Source organism: Globicephala melas, chromosome 13 (genome assembly GCF_963455315.2).
Source record: "Globicephala melas chromosome 13, mGloMel1.2, whole genome shotgun sequence".
Taxonomy (NCBI): domain Eukaryota; kingdom Metazoa; phylum Chordata; class Mammalia; order Artiodactyla; family Delphinidae; genus Globicephala; species Globicephala melas.
In genome coordinates, this window is record NC_083326.1 from 89250748 (window position 1) to 89278419 (window position 27672).

Genomic DNA, 27672 nt, shown 5'->3' on the forward strand with positions numbered 1-27672 from the left:
CCCGGGCTAACCTGCGCGAGGCCTGCAGCCAGTGGGCAAACTGCTGTTTTCCTGCTGCAAAGGGGAAACGTCTGGGTCTGTCCGCATCCCGGGAGGAGCGAGCCTCTGGGGCGCCCCGGGGCCTGGCCGGCTGCCGACCCCCAGCGCCACCTGGCGGCCGCGGGCGGAACTTCCCTTGTGCCCGTGGGGTGCCGGCGGGTGGGGTCGCTGTGGGTGCATCGAAGAACAGGACCGGCAAGACGCCCGCGCGGCGGGCCCAGCGCCCCAGGAGCTGAAGCACCATGAAGCAGGCGGAGCGTCCGCAGCATCGGAAGGCCCCGCACCTGAGGACACACGGAGGGGCCGGCACTAGGGTGGCCGGGGTCCCGCTGAGAACCAGGCATCTGAGTACGGACTCGGCTAAGGGCGCCCCGTGGCTCTGCGGCGCGAGACCGGCTCCCGGAGAGGGAGGGGTCGGTGGGCAGAACCTCAGGGAACGAGGCGGGGACAAGGTCGGACACTGCTGGCCGTGCGGGGGACCCTGCGCCACAGCGAAGGTCCCGCCGCTACCCCAGAGTCTCCAGAATATTTTGAGCTAAGGAGAGCGATCCTTCTGGTTTTGCTGGGGTTATTTTATTTATTTATTTTTGGCCTTGCTGGGAGCGGCGCCGGGCGGGCATGTGGGATCTTAGTTCCCCAACCGGGGATTGAGCCCGTGCCCCCGCCAGGGGAAGTCCCGGTTTTGTTGTTGTTGTTATTTATTTATTTATTGGCTGCGTTGGGTCTTCATTGCTGCCTGCAGGCTTTCTCTAGTTGCAGCGAGCAGGGGCTTCTCTTGTTGCGGAGCACAGGCTCTAGGCACACAGGCTCAGTAGTTGTGGCACGTGGGCTCTAGAGCGCAGGCTCAGTAGTTGTGGCTCACGGGCCTAGTTGCTCCGTGGCACGTGGGATCTTCCCGGACCAGGGCTTGAACCTGTGTCCCCTGAATTGGCAGGCGGATTCTTAGCCACTGCGCCACCAGGAATGTCCCTTAATTGAGTTGTTTTCACTTAACTTTTGAGAGTTTTTTGTATAGTCTGGATCCGAGTCCTTTGTCAGATGTGTCATTTCTTCTCGTCTGTGGCTTGTCTTTTCATTCTCTTAACTGTGTCTATCACAGAACAAAAGTTTTTAATTTTTATGAAATCCAATTTATCTAATTTTTCTGTTATGTGTGGTGTTTGGTCATGACTAAGACCTCTGTCTAATCCAAGATCATGAAACTATTCTCCTCTTTTTCTTCTAAATGCTTTACAGTTTTATGTTTTACGTTTAAATCTATTCTTTTTTCAAAAAAAACAACTATAATTTGTGGCTTACCTGGCTTGTTCTCACTATTAGGGTGGGAGCGACGGCTTCTCATGACTTACTCTGCAAGTACTGTCATAGTCATCTCCAGCCCAGGAGGAGCAGGCAGAAGCGGGGAGGCACAGGGTGGAGAATTGTTTTAGCAGAGCCCAGAAAAGCAGCCTGGTGTCTGCGGGGTGGGTGCTGGGCACAGAGGAAGGTGACAGTGACATTTCTGGCACTCTGGGTGCAGAGGAGCGGCTCTGGTGTTTGCCCCGAGAAGCCACCAGAGGGAACAGTTTCTAGATCAGCCAGCACTTCTGCTCCAGGGGAAGGTGGGACCAGTGGGAGCCCCCCCCAGGGGTCTTTAGCGGGCTCCAGTGTCCTCACTGCGCCATCCGCAAGGTCAGGGGAGCCTTTCCAGTTGGAACGGCCAACTGATGACTTACCTGCAGTGACCAGTCATCTGTGTGCGCCTGCGGGGGAGGGACGTGTCTGCACCTGCCCTTTCCTCTGGGGAGACTCGGTCTCTGGTGAAGGGGGCTCCTTAGGACGGTGCTGAGCTGAGACCCGGTGTCTCCACGTCCACAGAAACACTCACTCAGTCGGGAGGTTTGCTGATGCTAAGTTATCACCTCGAGGTTCCAGTAGGGGCCACCCGGATGCGGGCGGTCTCAGGAGTTCACAGCTAGACGTCTGATACCTGCAGGTTTTCACCATCCCGGGAAGAGCAGCCTGAACACGTGCGGGGCTCAGGGTCCAGGCAGGTCTCCAGGGCACAGACCGGGTCCAAGTCACTAGAAGACACAGCAAAATTAGGAAACGCACGGGGAGACGCAGCCTTCGGGCAGCTGGATTGTAAGGGCCACACTGTCCTCGGGACCGACAGTCCGCGCCTCTGGGCGAGGCTGCCGGCGGAGCGGCCTGGTTGTCTCCGACACCCTCGGGACACCCGTGGACTCACTGTCGTGGCACCTCTGCACCCACCGCCGCTCTGGGTGCTGACGGGCCAGGTGGGCGTGCTCAGTCAGGAAGCTCTGGCTCTCACCCTCGGGGCCCCGACACACCGTTTCCGTCAGACTGCAGTCACGGGTCCCGGAGTCTGAGCTCGGGCACCAGAGTGTTGTCTCCCAGCCGCTCGCCGTGCCCCTCCGGTCACCGTGCCCCACCTCCCTCTGCGGCCCCTCTACCCCGTCCTCCGTGGTGTCTTCAGGTCCTGCGTCCTGGGGGGCCGCCTCACTGAGCTCCTTCTTCTGGGGAAGGTGATGGGGGGGGAGGCCCCCGAGACAGTCCTTCCCTTCGTCCAGCCCCACAGGAGTGAGTCCCGGTGCTGCCCCGTCCCGTGGGTCCGCCCCCCGCCGCTGTGCTGGCCCTTCCCCGGGCATCCAGCGCTGTGTCCTGCTGCGACCCTGGTGGACCTGAGAACCCACCCCCCATGACCCGTGCCCTTTTCTGACGCCTCATCCGGGCTCTGCTTCAGGAAACGGGAACAGAGGCCGATCTGCAGAGGCAGTTGGCGGCCTCTCCTGGGAGGGGACACACCACTTCCAGGTCACTGCCCGCCCGCCCGCCCGCCCTCAGGCCAGTTGCTGGAGTTAGCCCCACAGGCGGGCTGGACCCGGTTCCAGGACTCACCCAGGGCAGGCACTGGACCAGGACGCCGCTCCGGGGGACGCAGCGGTGTGGGTCGACCTCGTTCGGCTGGACGCAGCACTTGCTGCGGCACTCGCCGTGGTCCGTGCAGTAGTCCCCGTTGGGCTGGGGGCAGCGGTCAGAGCCAGCAGGCGCCCCCCTCCGGCCCCGCGGCCCTTGGCCTCACCTTGCACCACGGCACGCACTGCAGGAAGATGGTCTTGGCCGTGCAGTACGTCTGCAGCCCGTAGCTGCTGGTGACGCAGCAGCCGCTCCAGCACTCCGTGTGGTCCAGGCAGGTGTGCCCGTTCGGCTACGGGAAAAGGAGACCTGGTCCCTTCTGCCAGGCTCCCAGCCCTCCTTCCCAGGGTCCGCCCTCCCTGGCCTCTCGCCCCTCGCCGGCCCGGGCAGGGCACGCCTTCTGCCAGGACAGGCACTGCTGGAAGACGGCCTGGGGGCTGCAGAACTTCTGGGAACTCAGGCTGTTGATGACGCAGCCGCCGCTCTGGCACTCTGAGTACTCCTCGCAGGCCTCCCCGATGGCTCCCCCCCCCCCGTGCCCGCCGCAGCCCCGTGTTCTCCCCCACCCTGCAAACTTGGCTCGCCCGCCTGACACTGTGCTGGAACATCCGCAGACCACGGGGGTCCAGAAGACGGAGAGCCGGGGGAGGGAGGCAGAGGGTAAACTGAGGCACAGAGGACAGAAGAGGCGGCTGTGCGGCCGAGCAGCAGGCAGGGAGGGGTGCCATGAATGAAGCTTCCAGCCCCTCCCCACGCTCTCACGTTTTACAGGTGAGACGCTGCGGCTCAGAGAGGGTAGGTGACCTGCCCGGGATCACAGAGCCAACAAGGAGTTGGACTGAAGCCCAGGCCTGCCGCCCGCCCACCACCTGTGAGGGGCCCTCCACTCGGCTCTCAGAAATCTCCTTCACAAGCTCAAAACTACTGAGGGTCCCAAAGAGCCGCTGTTCCGCGTTTACTGTTCTGGGTAAGTCACTTCAGCTCTCAAGGGCTGAGAATAAAGGCATCTGGGCTCAGGGTCGGGGCGGCCCAGCGGGTGAGACCCGAGGACAGAGGAGGAGCCGCCTAGAGACCAAGCAGACAGGAGGGCCCCGGGGAGGGGGCCGTGCGGCACGGAGTCCTCCCTGCTGCTCCTGTGCAGGGGCCACCGCGGACGAGGCAGGACGAGGGGATCAGGGCGGTGACACACAGCCCCCAGGACAGCCAGGTCGCATTGTCTCCGCTGGCACACCACGATGCACACGAGCTGATCACTGTCGCCCCGGCACCCGCTGCCCCCTCCCCCCCGCTCCCCTGGGCCCGCCCCCTGCCATTCCACGCCGCGCCGGGTCCCTGGAGCAGCTTCTGTCCCAGGTCGCAGGGGCCACTGGACTGGGTACTTGGCGCCGGGCCTGGGTGTGAGTCAGGAGTCAGCTGTCCCGGGGGCCTGAGAGCCTTGGGAGGCGGGCGCGCTCACAGGCTGGGCGTGGGAGGGGGGACAGAAGAGGGAGCACAGAGCCGGGGCAGGAAAGCGGGCTGGGAGCCAGGGGCCCCGCGGGCCTGGGTGCGGGCAGCCCTGCACTGTGCAGCGACAGGGGGCAGGGACGTGTAGCTCACCTTGTGGGACCGTGGCAGGTGCGTCCCCCGCGTCGTCACCAGGGTCGCGGGCCGCAACCAGAGCAGCAGCAGACGCCCAGTGCTGGCCGTGGCGCGTGGCCTGTTGGCCCCCGAGAGGCCCCGCCCGCAGGGCTCCTGCCCCTCCCCTTCCCAGGCTTTCTCCATCCAGATGGATTTTTAAACATGAATAGTCATTGTTTTCTTAGAGGGGTTTTGTTTACAAGATTGGGCAGGAAGTGCAGAGAGTTCCCGTACATGCCCCTGCCCCGCCTCCGTTTCCATTATCAGTATCTTAGCCGGTGTCATACATTTGCTGCAATCCATCCAGCGATTTTGATAATTATTATAAACCAAAGCCCACCGTTGCACGAGGGTTCGGTCTTGGTGTTGTACGTGCGATGGGCTTGGACACACGTATGAAGTGTACCTACGCTTGAGAATCATATGGGGTCGTTTCACTGCCCAGAAACTCCTCTGTGCTCTGCCTGTTCATACCCCAGCCCTGGCACCGCCCACCCCGACCCTGATCCCTTCACGTCCCCATGGCTGTGCCTTTTCCAGACCGTCCCAGGGTTGCAGCTGTGCAGTGTGTCACCTTTCAGGTGGCTTTTCCCACTTCCTAATATGCACCTGAGGGTCCTCTGTGTCACTTTAGGGCTTGGTAGCAAATTTCTCTTTATCACTGAGTGGAAAATGTATTTTCAACAGCCTTTCTCTGGGGAGCGATCGAGCCCTTTATTGGTTTAGACAAGAGCGTCTCTGAGGTTAGCGCGCCCAGAATCTCTCCTCGCTTCTCTTTTGGGCCCATCTTGGCAGCGGTCCCCTCTGGTCTCCAGCTCTGGACCCTGCGATGTGACAGGACGAGTGTCCTCAGGGCCCGCGGCCCTCACCCTCAGACTGTCCCAGGTCACTTTATTTGTTGCGGGGCATCTGGGGAGACCACCGGGCCTTTCTGGGCCCTAGTTCCCCTCCCTGTGAAATGAGGGGTGGGCCCCCTTTGAACCGTCGGTTTTCAGATGATTCCGTGAAGCACGGGGTCATCTGCCTGGCGAAGCACTGCGGAAATCTGCGTTTTAAACTCCTGCACCTGTTCTGGAGCAGGCCCAGCCCTCAGAGCCTTCCGGAGAGCAGAGCCGGGTGGAGCACAGACGGGGGGGGGGGGTGGCCTGGTGCCCCCCGAGCCCGCCCGATTGGGGCAGATCCTCAGACCAGGAAGGTCGTTGTGGGCGGGGGCCTGGCGGGGCAGCGGTGCTGGGCGCCTGGGGGTGGGCGGGCAGGGGTCTGGTTTGTCTCCACATTGCACCTCACGCAGAGCACACTGTCCAGACAACCAGGCTGGTATTTGCTCCAGAACCATGCCTGTCTGTCAGCGCAGACTCTTTTGGCCCCATGCAAATATCCAGAAATTACCCTGTGCCTTCAGTCAGGACAGAATTGAGCAACACAGAACATCTCAGAGTGGCTTCGTTTACACTTTTGTTCATGAAAATGGCAAGTCGCAGGACTCATCACTTCTCTGAGTTTTGGTTTTCTGTAATTTTAGAGTTAAATTTGTCTCCAGTAAGCCATAGCTCAGGAGCCACAAAAGCAGTGCTAAAGCATTTCATTCTGAAGTTTTGCTCTTTCAAAAGAGACACAATAGCATGAACTCAGAGCCCTATTTGGATCTGCGGATGCCGAAAAGGGATGAAGATGCAGAGAAAAGAGAGCAGAGGATGCAGGTCTTAGTGACAACAATACCATTTCTCTTTTAAATTTTACCTTTGAAAAAGCACCTCAAAGTCTATTTCAACGTGTGTTCGACAACAGTGTTTTAAACTTTTCCCCTCAAAAAAAAAAGCACCTGCAAAGCTGGGACGCACCTTTCCCACACGTGCGTCCTACGTGCCGGCAGAGGTCCAAGTGTGTCTGCAGGTCTCCCTGCAACCCCATCGCAGGTCGGCAGATGTGAGTGGGCCGTTCTGAGTCCTGGGGCCTCACCGGGCGCTGCCGCCCACACTTCCCAGGCCCCGGCCCCGCCCAGGATCCTGTCCCTCCACTCAGAATCGGCCCTTGGGAGGAGGACAAGTGTTTCCACGGTGGAACCCAAGACACACTCTCTGGTCCTGGGAGACTGAACCTACAGACAGACCCACAGCCTGGAGCAGCCACCCTGGGGAGCTGGCCAAAACTCTCAGTGACCCCAGATGCGAGCCCCAGGTCAGTGCCCCCAGCTTCCCTGGCTTTGCCCCTCCTCCAACTCAGGACCAGCCTGAGAAGCCAAATGTGCCCCCTGACCCATCACACGGGATGCCCGTATCAGTCTGCCAGGCTGCATAACAACCCCACAGACGAGGACGGCCTTGTATCCTGGAGCCTGGCAGGCCAGGTGTGGGCAAGGCTGGTTCCCTCTGAAGCCTGTCTCTTTGGCCGTCTCCTCCCCTGCGTGGTGGACCAGCCCCCATGCTGGGCAAGCTCTGGACAAGCGCCCTTGTGCTGACCACGGCGCTCTGCCTTGCTGCTGACCTGTGAGGGCCACCGGACACAGGCTCCAGGGACGGCGCGGGAACTCACTTGTTTTCCTTCATAGCAGGTCAGAGGTCTCGGATGCCTCAAATCACACGACTCAAGGAAAATGACACCAGACAGTTGAGTCGTACAAGCAGTTTCCAAGATAAATGGCAACCCCACAGCCATTGTAGGAACTTTGTAAACCCTGTTCCCACATCATATCAAACCTATCAAATATAATCATTATGTCACAACTACGTAAGAGCTAAATTTCAATCACAACTTGAACACCTTTAACTTTCAAACCTGCAGTGTTCTTTTTGTACTTTAAACCAGGAAAAAAATATTTTCTGGTCTCAAACCTTTTCTTAGGCCCTTGAAAAGTTCGCAGACCCAGTTTACGCAATCGGTTACGATGTGCCTGATCAATCAGACAGCCCACACGGCGCGGGAACGCCGTACCCCTTGGAGAAAGTCCAGTTCATGGAAGGTCACAGCCCACCTGTGCTCACAGCCCATCACTCACAACAGCCGAGGGGGGAGCAGCCCGAGGGTCCATCGATGGATGGACACATAATACGTTTGTCCACATAATAGAACATTATTGTCCACATAATAGAACATTATTGTCCTTAAAAAGGAAGGACACTCCAGCACCTGCTACAACACAGAAGAACCTGGAGGACGTGATGCTCAGTGAGATAAGCCAGGCGCCAAAGGACAGATTCTGTGTGGTTGCTTCCCACTATGTGGAGGAGTGAAATCCACAGAGACGGGAAGCAGGAGGCTGGCTTCCAGGGTCTGGGGGTGGGGGGTGTTATTTTATGGGGACAGAGTTTCCGTTTGGGAAGATGAAAGAGTCCTGGAGATGAGGGTGGTGAAGGTTGCACAACAGTGAAAAGGCGCTTAGTGCCCCTGAGCTGTACACCTAAAAAATGGTTACGGTGGTGAATTCTGTACTGTACACATTTTACCAGAATTAAACTCAGGGCCCTGGAGGCATAGCTGGTCCTGAGCTTGAAGAACCACGCATTCGCAGCCCCTGCGTGTTCTGAAATATCCTCTATGGATAGAATCTCGTTTCTCGGACATTCGTTTATAAGTCTCTCGGCTCAGGCATCCTTCCACGGTTTTGCCTTCCGACATCAACGTCAGGTGTGATGCCACAGCGTCTCAATCTGACAAAAGCCCGACAAAGCAAATCTTGCCCAAAACGTTACACATCCTGATAAATTAGATTATACAACCACAGGTACCATATTTAGAGCATAAACTCCTCGTGTGGGTCCCATACCCACCCGGCCTCACTTATTCTCCGAGCGGGGAGGCGGCTGAGCCTCTGGTGCCCACGAGGAGAGGTGACCCACAGGTACAGCCCTGACAAGCGCTCGCGTGCAGGCCGCCCAGCGCGCTCACACGCAGAAGAATAAGACGTGCCAGCAAACGTGTGAGAGTGGACATTCCCTGCAGAGAAACGCCCTCTGGGAGCTGATAACGGCTTAAATCCTCAGCGGCCCTACCTTTGAATCTTGGGTCCCACCGGCTCCTCTGTGTAGAAGTGAGGCTGGCCAGGCTGTGGCTTCCGGAAAAGACTCCCAGCCCCCAAACAGAGATTCACACAGGAGCCAGGCTCCAGGGAGCCTGGGGCAAAGCTGCCGCAGAATCGCGGGAGCAGCTCCCAGCCCCGCCTCTGTTCCCGCCTTCACCCTCTCGAGAAGTCTCCTCCCTCCTCAGGAGAAACCGGACACACAGTGGCCGGTGGCCGGGCCACACAGGAAGGCAGGACGCTGGCCCACGTGGGAACCCCAGGAACCAGCCGCAGCCTCTGCAGCCGTGGGCCCAGACGGCCGGCCCCAGGCCAGCGACCGCAGCTCCCCCGGGTCTGCCCGCCCCGACTCAGGACCAGCCCCTGCCCCATCCCGTGGGACGTCCCACTGCCGGTCAGCCGCCCTGCCTCCCCACGAGCACCCCTCAGGGTCCCTGGAGCCCACCTCTTGCACTCTCAGGGTCCCCACCCGCCTGCCTGGGGGGCTCCTGATTCGCAGCCCTGTTTGTTCTCACGGGGTGGTCTGAACACAGTGTTCATTCAGTTACATTTCCTGACTTATTTATTATTGACGACAAGCCAGGCTCTGCGGAAGAAGACTGAGTGTCCGCAGCCACCTGATCGCCTCGGAGGGGGTTCTTGGCCTCGTGTGGGAAATGGACCTGTCGACAGATTACATAACGTGTGGAAGATGCCTCTAAGGGAGCGGTGGGGATGCTGGGAGGGAGGACCGGGTTTCCCCAAGTGGGGATCCCCAGGTGGTGGGATGCAGGACAGAGGTCCAGGCAGAGGAGGGGGTGGGCCTGGGAGTTGGGGACGGATGGGAGGGTCGGGCCTGGAGAGCTGGCACAAGAACCTTCACAGGACCAGAGGGTGTCTCAGAAAGTTCTGGGCACCACGCAGGACAGGACGAGAGGCTGGCACTGCTGGACCACTGCAGGGGGTGCTGCCTGGGTGTGTGGGGCGAGGGCACCAGGGACCCAGGCCCACTCTGGGCTCTGGGGACGGGGGTGTGAAGGGCTCAGTTCCACACAGTGTTTCAGGGGTCCACCACTGCCTAGCGGCCCCCAAAACTCAGCGGCCCAAAGGGCAATTGGTGACTGCCTCTCGGGTCCTGTGGGCTGACTGGACTCAGCAGGGTGGTTCTCGCTTGGACTCATGCGGCAAAGGGCAGTCAGATGGCACCGGGCTGGCGAAGTGACCTGAAGCCGCGACTTCTCCACCCGCTTGTCCACGGTGGCTGAATGGCAGGGGCGCCTCCCCAACGTGGCTGCCTCACAGCACTGAGTCCCGGGGGACCAGCCCAGGAGCCAGCATCACCCCAGAGACGCCCAGGTCAGTGTGGGAGGAGGAGTGACCAGAGCCAGGGCTGAACCCAGGAGTGGGCACGACCCCCAGGAGCGGACACGAACCCCCGGGAGTGGACACGACCCCCAGGAGTGGACACGACCCCCCAGGAGCGGACACGAACCCCAGGAGCGGACACGAACCCCTCAGGAGTGGACACGAACCCCCCAGGAGTGGGCACGACCCCCAGGAGCGGACACGAACCCCCCAGGAGCGGACACGACCCCCAGGACTGGACACGACCCCCAGGAGCGGACACAGCCCCCAGGAGTGGATACGACCCCCAGGACTGGACACGACCCCCAGGAGCGGACACGAACCCCCCAGGAGCGGACACGAACCCCCAGGAGCGGACACAGCCCCCAGGAGCGGACACGAACCCCCCAGGAACGGACACGAACCCCCCAGGGGCGGACACGAACCCCCCAGGGGCGGACACGAACCCCCCAGGAGCGGGCACGACCCCCAGGAGCGGACACGAACCCCCCAGGAGCGGACACGACCCCCAGGACTAGACACGACCCCCAGGACTAGACACGACCCCCAGGAGTGGACACAGCCCCCAGGAGTGGACACGACCCCCCGGGAGATGGCAGAAGGTGAGGAGGGGCAGCTGGTGACGGGATATGGTTTCTTACAGGGGTGATGTCTGCGCGACTCTGTAAATTTACTAAAGCAATGAAATATACACTCTAAATGGGCGAATTGTATAGCATGTGAATTTTATCTCAATAAAGCTATTTAGAAAAGGAAATCTATTTGAACTTTTACTTATAACTTCATTGTTTTTACATTGTTCTTTATACGTTTTTAAAATTCTATCCTTGTCAGAGAGTAACATTTCCTTTTAACCAAGGAATTAGAATTCAATTGAATAACTTGCGTTTTTCACTTGTAAAATGCCTTTTTAAGTAAAAAAAGAAAAAAATCAGTCCTCCTAAAACTAATTTCTTTAACTTATTTTTTTTAACCATTTTTTAAATTGAAGTATAGTTGATTTACAATGTTGTGTTTGTTTCTGGTGTACAGCAGTGATTCAATTTTATATATATATGAACTTCCCTGGCAGTCCAGTGTTTAAGATTCCACGCTGCCACTGCAGGGGGCACGGGTTCAATCGTGGTCAGAGAACTAAGATCCCACATGCTGTGCCCCGTGGCCAAAAAAATTATATATATGTATATATTCTTTTTTAGATTATTTTCAATTATAGATTATTACAAGGTATTGAATATAGCTCCCTGTACTATACAGTAGGACCTTGTTGTTTACCTGTTTTATATATAGTAGTGTGTATCTGTTAATCCCAAACTCCTAACTTATCCCTCCCCCACTTTCCCCTTTGGTAACCATAAGTTTGTTCTCTATGTCTGTGAGTCTATTTCAGTTTTGTAAATAAGTTCATTTGTATCATTTTTTTAGATTCCACATATAAGTGATATCACATGATATTTGTCTTTCTCTGTCTGACTTACTTCACTTAGTATGATAATCTCTAGGTCCATCCATGTTGCTGCAAATGCATTAGTTTATTCTTTTTTATGGCTGAGTAATATTCCATTGTATATATGTACCACATCTTCTTTATCCATTCATCTGTTGATGGACACTTAGGTAGCTTCCATGTCTTGGCTATTGTAAATAGTGCTGCAATGAACATAATCTTTTCGAATTATGGTTTACTCTGGATACATGCCCAGGAGTGGGATTGCTGGATCATATGGTAGCTCTATTTTTAGTTTTTTAAGGAACCTCCATAGTGTCCTCCATAGTGGTTGTACCAATTTACATTCCCACCAACAGTGTAGGAGGGTTTTCTTTTCTCCACACCCTCTCCAGCATTTATTGTTTGTAGACTTTTTGATGATGGCCATTCTGACTGGTGTGAGGTGATATCCCACTGCAGTTTTGTTTTTTTTTTCCCACTGTAGTTTTGATTTGCATTTCTCTAATAATTAGTGATGTTGAACATCTTTTCATGTGCCTGTTGGCCATCTGTATGTCTTCTTTGGAGAAATGTCTATTTATGTCTTCTGCCCATTTTTTGATTGGGTTATTTGTTTTGATATTGAGCTGTATGAGATGTTTGTATATTTTGGAGATTAATCCCTTGTCAACTGCATCATTTGCAAATATTTTCTCCCATTCTGCAGGTTGTCTTTTCATTTTGTTTATGGTTTCCTTTGCTGTACAAAAGCTTTTAAGTTTAATTAGGTCCCGTTTGTTTATTTTTGTTTTTATTTCCATTACTCTAGGAGATGGATCCAAAAAGATCTTGCTGTGATTTATGTCAGAGTGACCCGCCTATGTCTTCCTCTAGGAGTTTTATAATATCCGGTCTTACATCTAAGTCTTTAATCCATTTTGAGTTTATTTTTGTGTATGGTGTTAGAGAATGTTCTAATTTCATTCTTTTACATGTAGCTGTCCAGTTTTCCCAGCACCACTATTGAAGAGAATGTCTTTTCTCCATTGTATATTTTTGCCTCCTTTGTCATAGATTAATTGGCCATAAGTGTGTAGGTTTGTTTCTGGGCTCTCTATTCTGTTCTGTTGATCTATGTGTCTGTTTTTGTGCCAGTACCATACTGTTTTGATTACTGTAGCTTTGTAGTATAGTCTGAAGTCAGGGAGCCTGATTTCTCCAGCTCTGTTCTTCTTTCTCTAGATTGCTTTGGCTATTTGGGGTCTTTCGTGTTTCCATACAAACTTTAAAATTTTTTGTTCTAGTTCTGTGAAAAATGCCATTGGTAATTTGATAGAGGTTGCACTGAATCTATAGATTGCCTTGGCTAGTATAGTCATTTTGACAATATTGATTCTTCCAGTCCAAGAACATGGTATATCTTTCTATCTGTTTGTGTCATCTTTGATTTCTTTCATCAGCATCTTATAGTTTTTAGAGTGCAGGTCTGTGTCTCCTTAGATAGGTTTATTCCTAAGTGTCTTATTCTGTTTGATGCGATGGTAAATTGGGATTGCTTCCTTAATTTCCCTTTCTGATATTTCATTGTTCGTGTATAGAAATGCAACAGATTTGTGTGTATTAATTTTTTATCCTGCAACTTTACTGAATTCACTGATGAGCTCTAGTAGTTGTCTAGTAACATCTTTAGGATTTTCTATGTATAGTGTCATGTCATCTGCAGTGACAGTTTTACTTCTTCTTTTCCAGTTTGGAACCCTTTTATTTCTTTTTCTTCTCTTACTGCTATGTCTTGGACTTCCAAAACTGCATTGAATAAAACTGGTGAGAGTGGGCATCCTTGTCTTTTTTTCCTGATCTTAGAGGAAATGCTTTCAACTTTTCACCATTGATGTTAGCTATGGGCTTGTCATATATGGCTTTTATTATGTTGAAGTATATTCTCTCTGTGCCCACTTTCTGAAGAGTTTTTGTCATAAATGGATGTTGAATTTTATGATATTTATAGAGATTTCCATCTGAAAGCAGCAGAATACATGTTCATCTCAAGAGCACATGCAGGGCTTCCCTGGTGGTGCAGTGGTTGAGAGTCTGCCTGCCGATGCAGGGGACACAGGTTCGTGCCCCAGTGCAGGAATATCCCACATGCTGCGGAGCAACTAAGCCCGTGCGTGAGCCATGGCCACTGAGCCTGTGCATCCAGAGCCTGTGCTCCGCAACAGGAGAAGCCACAACAGTCTGTTGTGAGAGGCCCGCGTACCGCAAAAAAAAAAAAAAAAAAAACACATGCAACATTCTCCAGCATAGATCACATGCTGGGCCACAAAGCAGGCCTTGGTAAATTTAAGAAAATTGAAATCATGTCAAGCATCTTTTCCAACCACAATGCTATGTGGCTAGAAATCAACTACAAGATAAAAAATTGCAAAACACACAAACATGTGTCCAGGCTAAACAATATGCTACTAAACAACCAATGGCTCACTGAAGAAATCAAAGAGGAAATCAAAAATACCTAGACAAATGAAAATGAAAACACAATGATCCACAACCTATGGGATGCAGCAAAAGCAGTTCTAAGAGGGAAGTTTACAGCAATAAAAGCTTACCTCAGGAAACAAGAAAAATCTCAAATAAACAACCTAACCTTATGTCTAAAGCAACTAGAGAAAGAAGAAGAAACAAAACCCAAAGTTAGTAGAAGGAAAGAAATCATAAAGATCAGAGCAGAAATAAATGAAATAGAGACTAAAAAAAATAGAAAAGATCAACGAAACTAAAAGCTGGTTCTTTGAAAAGATAAACAAAACTGATAAATCTTGCAAATAGAGATTATCATACTAAGTGAAGTAAGTCAGAAAGAGAAAGACACATACCAGGTGATATCACTTATTTGTGGAATCTAAAATATGACAGAAATGAACTTATCTGTGAAACAAAAAACAGACTCATGGACATAGAGAACAGACTGGTGGTTGCCAAGGGGGAGGAGGGGGTGGGGGAGGGATGGAGTGGGAGGTTGGGGTTAGCAGATGTAAGCTTTTATATATAGAATGAATAAACAACAAGGTCCTACTGTACAGCACAGGGAACTATATTCAATATCCTATGATAAACCATACTGGAAAAGAATATTATATAAAATGTATATACATAGATGAATTAAATTCTTTATGTAATAAAAAAAGAAACAATAATACTTTGGATGTATTAGGTTAAATAAAACATATCAAAATGAAAAAAATATGATAGAACTTTAGCCAAAATCATCAAGAATAAAAGGGAGAGGGTCCAAATCAATAAAATCAGAGATGAAAAAGGAGAATTTACAACCAACACCACAGAAATACAGAGGATCATAAGAGCAACTGTATACCAATAAAATGGACAACCTGGAAGAAATGGATAAATTCTTAGAAAGGTACAATCTTTCAAGACTGAACCAGGAAGAAATGGAAAATATAAACAGACCAATTACCAGTACTGAAATTGAAGCAGTGTTTTTGGCCACGCCACATGGCTTGCCGGATCTTGGTTCCCTGACCAGGGATTGAACCTGGGCCCACGGCAGTGAAAGCACGGAGTCCCAACCACTGGACCACCAGGGAATTCCCTGAGTCAGTAATTTAAAAACTCCCAAGGAACAAATATCCAGGACCAGATGGCTTCACAGGTGAATTGTACCAAACATTTAGAGAAGAGTTAGCATCTATCCTCTGAAACTATTCCAAAAAAATTGCAGAGGAAGGAAAATTTCAAACTCATTCTATGAGGCCACCATCACCAAAATCAGATGAAGATATCACAAAAAAAGCAAATTACAGGCCAGTATCACTGATGAACACAGATGCAAAAATCCTCAACAAAATACTAGCAAACTGACTCCAATAATACATTAAAAGGATCATACACCATGATCAAGTGGGATTTATCCCGGGGATGCAAGGGTTTTTCAATATTGGCAAATCAATCAGTATGATACACCACATTATCATACTGAGGAATAAAAACCATATGATCATCTCAATAGATGCAGAAAAAAGCTTTTGATAAAACTCTTTAACTTATTTAAATATGTTTATGCAGATTGTAGATTTTAACTGACACCTTAACTGTCACCACTGACTCTGTGGTTGGGGCCATGCTTGTTTCCTCCCAGCCTGAAGTTTGCATTAGGACTTTCCACTTTTAATTTTCCTTCCAGGACGCTTCAAGACAACTCACCTGAACCTCACAATGAGCGTTTGGGGTCCAGACACAGGCTTCGCACTGACTTTGAGAGGCTGCTAACGGGAGAGTTCTAATGGGGCGGGTGCACACGGCAAAGCCACCTTCCTGGGGGCACCCTGCAGCTGTCCTGTCGTCCTCAGCATGATCATAACACTCTTCTCAAACAGTGAAAGAAATCACTAAACTCTTGGACAAACGAGATTTTATAACATACCTTTTCTTCTGCGAAAAGATAAGGAAAAAACATTATACGTTTTCAGAAGACAGAACCCCTGCCACAGCTGGCCGGGCAGGACTTTGCCCAGGGGGAGGAGGGTGACCTGCAGGGGAGAAATCTCCCTGTTCGTGTGGGTTTCTTTCTATCCCTGAAACGCCAGTATTTTGCCCTGACATTTTAGGTGTGAACCTTTTTTTTTAATATATAAATTTATTTATTTATTTTTGGCTGTGTTGGGTCTTCGTTTCTGTGCGAGGGCTTTCTCTAGTTGCGGCGAGCGGGGGCCACTCTTCATCGCGGTGCGCGGGCCTCTCACTACCTTGGCCTCTCTTGTTGCGGAGCACAGGCTCCAGACCCACAGGCTCAGTAGTTGTGGCTCACGGGCCTAGTTGCTCTGCGGCATGTGGGATCTTCCCAGACCAGGGCTCGAACCCGTGTCCCCTGAATTGGCAGGCAGACTCTCAACCACTGCACCACCAGGGAAGCCCCAGGTGTGAACCTTTTTAAAAATCCTCTTGCCTGGGGCCCACCAAGTCCATTTATCACTTCTCCCCAGTTTCTCTTCTTTCCTGAACCGTGTGACAGCCTCTCAGAGCTGCTCACACCTCTCCTCCCTCACGACCACTGTTCGTGGGGTCAGTGCCAGATGTTGAATGCCGCAGTTGTTGGGGTCAGGCCACTAGTGGGCCACACACAGCGACCAGCCCCTGGCCAGTGGAGAGCCCTGTACTGTGTGCTCCTGTAACCCGTGCTGGGCAGACTGGCCAGCCACTCCCCTTCAAGGCACAGGGAGAAACCGCCTCTGCTGACAGCAGCATCCGTGGGCCCAGGAGCAGGGCAACACCCCAGGGAAGGGTCTCTGTTGCCTCCAGGTCGCAGGCAACGAGGGAGCAGGGCCGCATCCCACCGTGGCCCCCTGGAGGTCCCAGGGCTCTGTAGCCCTCACTCCCCATCTCCCCCACCCAGTGCCTGGCAACCATTAATCTGCTTTCCAGCTCTATGGATTTGCCTGCTCTGCACATTCCATATGAGTGGATTCATACAACAGGTGGTCTCCAGGGACTCCCTTCTTTCAATGAGCAAAATTTTTTCAAGCTTCACTCACATTGTAACGTAAAAGGTCCTTCATTTTTTTCATTGCAGAGTCATTCTGTTGTATGGATATACCACATACTATTTATTTATCAGTTGATGGACATTTGGGCTCTTTCCAATTTTAACCATTATGGATAATGCTGCCGTGAACACTTCTGTACAAGTTTCCGTGGGGACACGTTTTCGTGTCCTCTGGGTGTTCCACCTAGAAGTGGATTGTTGGGTCCTGTGATAACTCTAGGTTTAACCTTTTGAGAGACTGCCAGACAGTTTTCCAAAGCGGCTGCACCACTGTTCATTCCCACTGGACATAAAAAGTATCTGACTTTTCCACATCCTCACCAACACTTGTTATTATCTTCTTTTCAATTACAGCCATCCTGGTGGGTGTGAAGTGGTCTCTCACTGTGGTTTTGATTTGAATTTCCCTACTAGTGGATGCTGTTGAGTAGAATTTCATATGCTAACTGGCCATTTGTGTATCTTCTGTGGAAAACTTCCTATTCAGATCCTTTGCTCCTTTTTCAAATTGGTTATTTATCATTTTATTATTGAGCTGTAAGAGTTTTTGAGGTACAATCCCTTATCATATTTATGATTTGCAAGTATTTTCTCCCATTCTATGGGTTGTCTTTTTACTTTCTTGATGGTGTCCTTTGAAGCACAAAATTTTTTTGATTTTGGTGAAGTTCAATTTATTTATTTTCTCTATTTGCTTATACTTATGTTATCATTTATAAGAATCCATCACCAAACCTAAGTCCACAAATATTTACACCTATGTTTACTTCTAAGAGTGTTATGGTTTTAGCTTTTACATTTAGGTCTTTAATCTTGAATTAATTTTCATATATGGCGTGAGGTATGGGTCCAAGTTAATTCTTTTGCATGTGGATATACAGTTGTCCCAGCACCATTTGTCGGAAGACTACTCTTTCCCCAATGAATTATTTTGGTATCATTGTCAAAATCAATTTATTTTATTCTGGTTTACATATTTATATTTTCTTTCTTTGTTCTCAATTCAGTTCCATACATCTACATTTCTATCCTTATGCCAGTAAGTGCAAGTGAATTGTTGGGTCCTATGGTAACTGTTCTGATTACTGTAGCTTTGTAGTAAGGTCTGAATTTGGAAATGCGAGTCCTCTAACTTCACTCTGCTTCTTCAAGATTGTTTTGGCTACTCTGGATCCCTTGCATTTTTATATGAATTTTAGGATCAGCTTATTCATTTCTGCCAAGAAGCCACCTGGGATTTTAATAGAGATTGTGCTGAAGTTGTAGGTAAATTCAGGAAGAATTGCTATTTTAACATCATTAAGCCTTTCAATCCATGAACATGGACTGTCTTCCAACTTACTTAGATCTTCTTTAATTAAAAAAAAAAGTTTTATAGGTTTCAGATAAGGTGGGCACTAGTCCTGTTAAATTTATTCCTAAGTATTTTATTCTTTTGAATACTATTGTAATGGAACTCTTTTCTTTTTATTTATTTATTTGTGGCTGTCAGGTCTTAGTCGCAGTGCGGGGTGGGGATGGGGGGCTTAGTTGCCCCGAGGCATGTGGGATCTTAGTTCCCCGACCAGGGATCGAACCCACATCCCTTGCATTGGAAGGCGGATTCTTAACCACTGGACCACCAGGGAAGTTCCTGGAACTGTTTTCTTAATTTTCAGATTGCTCATTGCAAGTGTTGTAAATATAACTGATTTTTATATATTTCTGTTTTTGGCCACACCGCCTGGCTTGCAGGATCTTAGTTCCCCGACCAAGGATTGAACCCAACCCCCCTGCAGTAGAAGTGCAGAGTCTTAACCACTGGACCCTCAGGGAATTCCATATATATATATATATATATATATATATATATATATATATATATGTATATGTATGTATGTTTTTTGGTTTTTGTTTTTTTTTTGCGGTACGCGGGCGTCTCACTGCTGCGGCCTCCTCCGCCGCAGAGCACAGGCTCCGGACGCGCAGGCCCAGCGGCCATGGCTCACGGGCCCAGCCGCTCCGCGGCACGTGGGATCCTCCCGGACCAGGGCACGAACCCGCGTCCCCTGCATCGGCAGGCGGACTCCCAACCACTGCGCCACCAGGGAAGGAAGCCCCTTATATATTTTTTACTGAACCAAACTTGGGTCTTCTCGCCTGCAAACAGTAAAGCCAACCCACTGCCTCCGGGTTGTGATGAAGGAAAGTGCAGCATTTATTGCAGGTACCAAGCGAGGAGTCCAGGGAACTAGTGCTCAAAAGACCTGAACTCCCCGAAGGCTTTCAGGGAAAGGTTTTTAAAGACAGGGTGAGGGAGGGAGGTTGTGGGGTGGGTGATCAGCTCGTGGACCTTCTTCTGATTGGTTGGTGGTGAGGTAATTGGGGGTCAACATCATCAACCTTCAGGTTCCAGCCATTCTGGGGTCTACATGCGTGTAGGCAGCATACAGTTAACTTCCTCCATCTGGTGGGGGTTTCAGTATCTGCAAAACAGCTCAAGGACACGGCTCAGCATAGTATCTACAGCCCTTGAGGAAGAACTAAAGGCCCTTGACTTTGTTTAATGGCTGAAATATTGTTATTTTGTCTTGTTTGACTGTTTTCTTTTCTTTCTGCATTTTCTCACTTCTCTGATTAAATTTGTTCTTTGGAACTAGGGGAAGGCCTAGGAGGCTAAAGTTTTTCTACAGACAAGAGGCAGGCAGAGGACAGGGGAGGGTCTGTCCCAGGAAGGACCCACAGGGTCCTACTCGGTTACGTATTGATCTTGCATCTTGCAACCTTGCTGAACTTGCTTATTAGTTCTAATACGTTTTAGTGGATTCCTTAGGATTTTCTATTTCTATTTTAATTTTGTCCCCATTTTCTTGCTACTTGCCCTGGCTGGAACCTCCAGGACAATGTTGACTAGAGGCACCAAGGGAGGACAACCCCTTCTTGTTCCTGATCTTAGGGAGAAGCATTTATTCTTTTCACCATTAAGAATGATATCAGGGCTTCCCTGGTGGCGCAGTGGTTGAGAGTCCGCCTGCCGATGCAGGGGACACGGGTTCGTGCCCCGGTCCGGGAATGATCCCACACGCCGCGGAGCGGCTGGGCCCGTGAGCCATGGCCGCTGAGCCTGCGCGTCCAGAGCCTGTGCTCCACAACGGGAGAGGCCACAACAGTGAGAGGCCCGCGTAACGCAAAAAAAAAAAAAAAAAGAATGATATCAGCTGTGGGTGTTTTGTAGATACTATTTTTTATCAGGTTGAGAAATTTCCTTTCTAGTCCTAGTTTGTTAAGTGTTGTTATCATGAAGAAATGTTTTAGATTTTGTCAAATGCTTTCTCTGCATCTACTGAGATGATCATGTGGTTTTTGTCCTTTATTTTGTTGATATGGTATATAACTAATTTTTGGATATTAAGTTAACAGTTGGTTTGCTTTTTTTTTGAGATTTTTTTTTTTTTTTTTTTTTTTTGCGGTACGCGGGCCTCTCAGTGTTGTGGCCTCTCCCGTTGCGGAGCACAGGCTCCGGACGCACAGGCTCAGCGGCCATGGCTCACGGGCCTAGCTGCTCCGCGGCATGTGGGATCATTCCCGGACCGGGGCACGAACCCGTGTCCCCTGCATTGGCAGGCAGACTCTCAACCACTGCGCCACCAGGGAAGCCCATTTTTTGAGAATTTTTGCATCTATATTTTAAGGAATTAGTCTGTTCTTGTGATGTCTTCCTTTTTTTTTTTTTTTCCACAGAGCAATGCTAGCTTCATAGAATTAGTTGAGATGTGTTCCCTCCTTTTCTAAATTTTACAAGTTAACATTTAAGGAAGTTAAATTAACATTTAACACCAATCCTGGAAGTTCTAGCCTGAAAAATCAGACAAGAAAAATAAATAAAAGGCATCCAAATCAGAAAAGAAAGTCTCTGTTTGCAGATGACAGGATCTTATATCCAGAAAATCCCAAAGAATCCACAAGAAAACTACTACAACTAATAAATGAGTTCAGCAAAGTTGCAGGGTAGAAGCTCAACCCACAAAAATCAGTTGTGCTTCTACATACCATCAATGAACAATCAGAAAACGAAATGAAGATAATTCTCTCTACAATAGCATCCAAAACAAACCAAAAAACCATAGGAATAGATTTAACCAAGGAAGTGAAAGAGTTGTATAAGAAAAATGAAAAAGCGTTGTTTAAAGAAATTAAAGAAGATGTAAATAAATGTAATGACACCCCATGTTCATGTATTGGAAGACTTACTATTGCTAAGATGGCTATGCTACCCAATGCAAACTGCAGATTCAATGCAACCCCTATCAAGATTCCAATGGCCTTTTCTGCAGAAATGGTACGGCTGCTCCTTAAATCCATATGGCATTGCAAGGGGCACTGAATAACCAAAACAATATTGAAAAAGAACAAAGTTGGAGGACTCACATTTTCCAATTTCAAAATTTTCTATAAAGCTATAGTTATCAAAACAGTATGGTGCTGGCATAAGGATAATACAGATAGGACAATGGAATAGAATAGAAAACCCAGAAATAAACTCTATGTCTATGGCCAGTTGATTTTCAACACAGATGCCAGACCCTCAGTGGGTAAAGAATAGTTTCTTTAACAAATGGTGCAGGGACAACTGAACATCCACGTGCAAAAGAATGAAGTTGGAGCCCTACCTCACACCATAAGCAAAGATTAACTCAAAATAGATCAACAATCTAAATATAACAGCTAAAATCATAAAACTCTTAGAAGAAAACAGGGGTAAATTTTCATGACCTTGGATTTGGCAGTGGATTTTAGAAATGACACCAGAAGCAGAAACAACAAAAGAAAACATAGATAAATTGGACTTCATCAAAATAAAAGACTTCTGGGTTTCCCTGGTGGCGCAGTGGTTGAGAGTCTGCCTGCCGATGCAGGGGACACGGGTTCATGCCCCGGTCCAGGAAGATCCCACATGCCACGGAGCGGCTGGGACCGTGAGCCATGGCCGCTGAGCCTGTGCGTCCGGAGCCTGTGCTCCGCAATGGGAGAGGCCACAGCAGTGAGAGGCCTGAATCCCGCAAAATAAATAAAGACTTTTGTGCATCAAAGGTCATTACCAATAAAGTGAAAAGACAACCTACAATGGGACAAAATATTTGAAAATCATATATCTGATAAGGGTCTACTATCCAGAATACATAAAGAATTCTTACAACTGAACAGCAAAATTTTTTAACCCAATTAAAAAATGGGCAAGGTGGGACTTCCCTGGTGATCCAGGGGTTAAGAATCTGCCTTCCAATGTGGGGGCCATGGGTTCAATCCCTGGTCTGGGAACTAAGATCCCACATACCACGAGGCAACTAAGCCTGCATGCTCTAGGGCTCACATGCCACAACTAGAGAGCCTGTGCGCTGCAACTACTGAGCCTGTGCTCTAACTAGAGAGGAGCCTGCATGCCACAACTAGAGCGAAGCCCACGTGCTGCAACGAAGGGCCCGGGTGCCACAACGAAAGATCCTGCAACTAAGACCCGATGCAGCCAAATAAATAAATATTTTTTAAATGGGCAAGGGACTTGAATAGACATTAATCCAAATAAATTATATAATTTCACCCACTAGGATGGCCATAAGTGAGTGGAAAATAACAAGTGTTGAAAAGGATGTATAGAAACTGGAATCCTTGTATATTGCTAACTGGAATGTAAAATGGTTCAGCTGCTCGGGAGACATTTTGATGGTTCTTCAAAAAGTTAAACACAAAATTACCATATGACCCAGAAATTCCACTCCTAGGCATATACACCAAAGAATTGAAAATAGTTGTTCAAATACTTGTACCCGGATGCTCATAGCAGCACTAGTTACAGTAGCCAAAATATAAAATATAAAAGCTCAAATGTCTATCAGTGGATGAACAGATAAATTGTGGAATATGCATACAGTGCAATATTGGTCTGCCATAAAAGGGGGTGGAGTACTGACACATGCTACAACCCAGATGGACCTTGAAAACATTACGCTAAGTGAAAGAAGTCAAACACAAAAAGGCAAATATTCTACGATTCCATTATTTGAAATATCCAAAGTAGATAAATCCATAGAGAGAAGGTAGATTGGTGGTTGCCAGTATGTGCAAGGAGCAGGGGGACGGGAAGTTCTTGATGGGCATGGGGTTTTATCTGGTGATGATTAGAATGTTTTGGAAGTAGATGATGGTGGTTGCACAATATTGTGAGTGTACTAAACTTCAATGAATTGTTCATTAAAACGGCTAATTAAATGCTATGTGAATTTCACCTCAAAAATGTGTAAAACATTTATCATTTTGTGAAATAGTACGATGTCTGGGATTTGGTCCAAAATAATGAGGTGGGGGTAGAGGTACAAAAAGTAAAAACAAAAACATGTTTCCCCCGAGCTGTATAGGAAACAAAACAAGAGACGGAAATGGGTAGAAGCCTAGAGTGCGGAAATCCAGGTGAGAAACGCGGCGGGGCGCTTTGTGTGTGGGGGAAGGGGCTAGAACCCAACAGCCCTGACGTGTATCTGTAGACAAAAGCGAGAGGACTGTTAGGGCAAAGAAAGAGATCCAGATTTTTTGTCTGAACCCTGGAGGCAGGGGTGCCTTTGCCGAGCTGCGGGGAACCGCGGACACGAATCAAGGATTGCTCTTGGGAAATCATCTCCTTGTGCACCTTAAACTTACAAAACTTCACGCGTCGGTTGTATCCCAACAAAATTGGGTAAATATACATATATTTTTTTAAAGGGATTGCTCTTCGGGTTTAGTGCGCGCTGCGCATCAGACACCGGCGGAGACGCAGAGGAGGCGGGCAGTGCTCTGCCGCGTCTTCCCCCCGAGTTTTAAGTGTCCTCCCGAGGGACGCGAGGGCCTGCACCGTCTTCGCGCCCTCCCTGAGCGGGCTGGGGGCGACGGCTGCCGCGACCCCGACCCTGCCCGCTCGGGGCCCCACCTGGCGACACCTGCCAGGTGCGCTGCGTGTCTACGCCCGGCGCCCCCGCGGCTCGGGGACCGACCTGGGGCGGGGCGAGGCGGGACAGGGCGGGGAGCGCGAGGCCACGCCCGGGAGGCGGCCACGCCGGCGCCCCCCAGCCCGATTTCCTGTCCCAGCAGCTCGGGGCCATGGCGGCGGCCGAGCCCAAGACCCCCGCGGGGACGGCCGCGGCCCGACGCCTGGCCCGGAGCTGCTGGTCCGCGTTCTGGGACTACGAGACGCCCAAGGTGATCGTGGTGAAGAACCGGCGCCTGGGCATCGTGTACCGCACGGTGCAGCTGCTCATTCTGCTCTACTTCGTGTGGTGGGTGCGCACGGGGGGAGACCCGGCGGCAGGGGGTGTCCAGCGGGGTCAGGAGCGTACGGGAGGGCGCCACCGGGACGTCCCAGGTTGGAGGGGCCGCTCTGGGCAGGTGGCGAGGAGAATGCCGGCGGCCGCCGCCAGGCTGGCCCCTCGGGCGCCGCAGAGCCTACCCGGCCGGCCCCCGAGAGACGGTGACGCAGCCTCGATCCCGCCGGAGTCGAGCTGACTCGGCAGGGGAGGGGTCCCGGGCCTGCCGCGGGGTCGCCTCCAGAGCCGGCCCTGCCCGTTCGCACAGGTACGTGTTCATCGTGCAAAAGAGCTACCAGGACAGGGAGACGGGCCCCGAGAGCTCCGTCATCACCAAGGTCAAGGGCATCACTTCGTCCGAGAACAAAGTGTGGGACGTGGAGGAGTACGTGAAACCCCCCGAGGTGCGCCACTCGGGCCCCGCCCCCCCCCCTCCGAGCACCCCGAGGGTGGGACCGAGCGGCGGCCGAGCTGCCCGGCGCCGGCCGACCGTCCCTTGTTTCTGAGCCCAGGGGGGCAGCGTGTTCAGCATCATCACCAGGATCGAGGTCACCCCCTTCCAGACCCTCGGAACCTGCGCCGAGGTGAGGTCGGGTAGAGAGCAGAGCCGGGGCGGGAGGGAGGGGCCCTGCCTGGTCCGCTGTGCCTGGGGGAAAAGAGTGTCGGGCCCCTGACCAAGCAGCCTCCTCCCTAGAGTATGAGGGTCAGAAACGCCACGTGCGACTCGGACGAGGACTGCGTGGCTGGGCAGCTGGACATGCTGGGAAACGGTCAGTGTGTGCCAACTGGGGGCGGGGGCGGGCCGCGCCCCTGAGGGCGCATCTGCCACCTGAGCGCGCGTCTGCCCACAGGCCTGCGGACCGGGCGCTGCGTGCCTTATTACCACGGGTCCTCCAAGACCTGCGAGGTGTCCGCCTGGTGCCCGGTGGAGGACGGGGCCTCAGTCAGGTGTGCACACCCGCTGTCCCCACCCACCTGGGGCCAAGCTCCTTTGCTCCTTTCTCCTACCTGACCGGAGTCGGGGTGTGTGGGGGGAGAAGGACGGGAGGGGCAGCGCAGCAGGGGAGCCTGGGGGACCGGGAGAAGGGGAGACTAAACACACCCGGTTTGTGCCTCCTCAGCCAGTTTCTCGGTAAGATGGCCCCCAATTTCACCATCCTCATCAAGAACAGCATCCACTACCCCAAATTCCAGTTCTCCAAGTAAGAGCCATTAGCGCGTGGCGACAAGGGATGGGCTGCGGGGGGGGGGGGGTTGCCTCTTGGAATGTGTTGTTTGGGGGTGCATGGCTTCTGCTCCCTCCCCATCTGATGCCACTAGGCCTTGTCTTTAGGGGCAACATCGAGAACCGGAAGGATGGCTACCTGAAACACTGCACATTCCATGAGGTCTCTGACCTCTACTGCCCCATTTTCAAGCTGGGCTACATCGTGGAGCAGGCAGGGGAAAACTTCACGCAGCTGGCACACTCGGTGAGGGCACCAGGGAGAGTGGGTGGGACAGCTGTCCGTCCAGGTGCTGGCTCCCACCTGCACACAAAGGGTCTCATTACAGCCGAGTCCGTCTGCAGTCTTGGCCAGCCCTGGCCCTGCTTGGGCAGAGGAAAGAGAAACACGATCGTCTGACCCATCTGGGTGTGCATGGCTCCTGCTAAATTATTGACTCCTGGCATCCCCTTGTGCCTCAGAAGCAGGGCACTCGAGCCCCCTTCCCCAGCTCTCTGCCCTGAGCTGCCCTGGGTGCCTCACAGTATGCACCCCACACATAGCCTCAGCAGGACCTTGGGGCTGTTGAAGGTCCTCTCTGTGAGCCCACCCTGACCCCGTGTCTGTGCCCACTTCTGGACAGGGTGGTGTAATTGGGGTCATTATCAACTGGGACTGTGACCTGGACCTGTCGGCGTCAAAGTGCAACCCCAAATACTCCTTCCGGAGGCTCGACCCCAAGCATGTCCCAGCCTCATCTGGCTACAACTTCAGGTACCTTGGCCTTGGGACACTGGGTCCTCGTCTGCCCTAGCCGTGGAGGTCCAGGAGTCAACAGGGCAGGTGCCCAAAGGTTCAGGGGCGCCAGTGGTCGGCTGAGTCTTGGAGCTGCCCCATTTGGGCAACAGGTGCGCCCCCCGTCATGCTCCTCAGGGTCAGGTGGCCAGGTTTCCTGCACCCGGGTCATTCCCTCCCAGATTCTGACGTGCTTCCGGGTCATTCCGCCCTAGGTTCGCCAAGTACTACAAAGTAAACGGTACCACCACCCGCACACTCATCAAAGCCTACGGGATCCGAATTGACGTCATCGTGCACGGACAGGTAAACCAGCCCACCTTGCCTACCTGAGGCTTGGGCTGGCCCAGCCTCAATCTCTCCTACCACACCCCACGCCTCCCTTGAGCCCCACTCCCGCATCTCAGGCAGCCTCTTTGCCTCCAGGCAGGGAAGTTCAGCCTGATTCCCACCATCATTAACCTGGCCACAGCGCTGACCTCTATCGGGGTGGTAAGGGATGCACACTAGGGTCACGGGGGGTGGGGGGACGGGGGGGCAGGTGCCAGGCTCTAACGCATTGGTCTTGCTGGTCTCAGGGCTCCTTCCTGTGCGACTGGATCTTGCTAACGTTCATGAACAAAAACAAGGTCTACAGCCATAAGAAATTTGACAAGGTGTGTACTCCAGGGCCTTCCTCAGGCAGCTGGCCTGTGACCCTGGCCCTTGTTTTGGGCCAGGGCCCTCCCCCACCCTATCCCTGCTCCGCAGACCCAGGCCAGGCTGGCCAACCGCAAGGTGAGGGGCAGAGCCAGGCCTGGGCTGTCCCACCCCCATTGCCTTGCCCCACCTCTGCCCCGTCTGAGCAGATGGTGGACGCTCCCAAGCGGGGTGCAGGACCAGGGCTTGGCACCTCTGAGCCTTCCCAACAGGACTGCGCTCTCACAGACGCCCGAGGATTGGCCCAGCTCTGAGCCCACTCCCACCTTCTGTCGTGCTGCACTGAAGACCTGGGCCTGTTGGGGGCCCCTGAAGTCTGTGGCCCCAGGAGCGCCCCACTCCCCAGGGCAGCATGGCTTGGACCTTGGACCTGGGCCCTGCCCACACACCTCAACACTGCGTCGCAGCAAAACCAGCAGCCAAAGGGCCCCGTGCAACCAGGCAGTGGGATGACATGAAGGGGACGGCACCTGATCCCGGCCTGTCCATCTTGTCCCCCAACTGCCCAGGGGCCTGTAGGGGGCAAGTCCCCACCTCCACCTTCTCCCTAGCTGTTCTCCTCCCAGGCTCTTTGCTCCTCCCCCCCACCCCCCACCCCCACCCCGACCCTTCACTCACCTCATAGCCAGGAAATCACACATCCAGAATCCAATAAAGCTGTGACCAGACCCTCCTGGCCTCGTCTTCGGGGAAAAGCATGTTCAGGCTCTTAAAAAGACAAACAAACATGCAAT

At 51.8% G+C, this 27672-nt stretch overlaps 1 protein-coding gene across 7 annotated transcripts; it reads left to right on the plus strand.

Annotated features, from left to right (window-relative positions):
* The first annotated feature begins 3309 nt into the window (after positions 1-3309).
* On the plus strand, positions 3310-27592 carry P2RX2 (purinergic receptor P2X 2). Of its 7 annotated transcripts, none has more exons than XM_070046962.1 (14): positions 3310-3618; positions 3730-3925; positions 24028-24212; positions 24508-24643; positions 24752-24823; positions 24934-25009; positions 25091-25187; positions 25361-25441; positions 25573-25711; positions 26088-26218; positions 26455-26545; positions 26666-26731; positions 26818-26895; positions 27167-27591. In XM_070046962.1, the coding sequence occupies exons 3-14, from the start codon at positions 24037-24039 to the stop codon at positions 27389-27391; spliced, it is 1368 nt and encodes a 455-aa protein (XP_069903063.1). In that variant the 5' UTR covers positions 3310-3618; positions 3730-3925; positions 24028-24036; the 3' UTR covers positions 27392-27591. The 7 variants fall into 7 exon arrangements, with proteins under 7 accessions (XP_069903063.1, XP_069903065.1, XP_069903064.1 ...); XM_070046964.1 differs by having other exon boundaries at positions 27088-27327; XM_070046963.1 differs by lacking the exon at positions 26666-26731 and having other exon boundaries at positions 27167-27592.
* Positions 27593-27672: the final 80 nt, after the last annotated feature.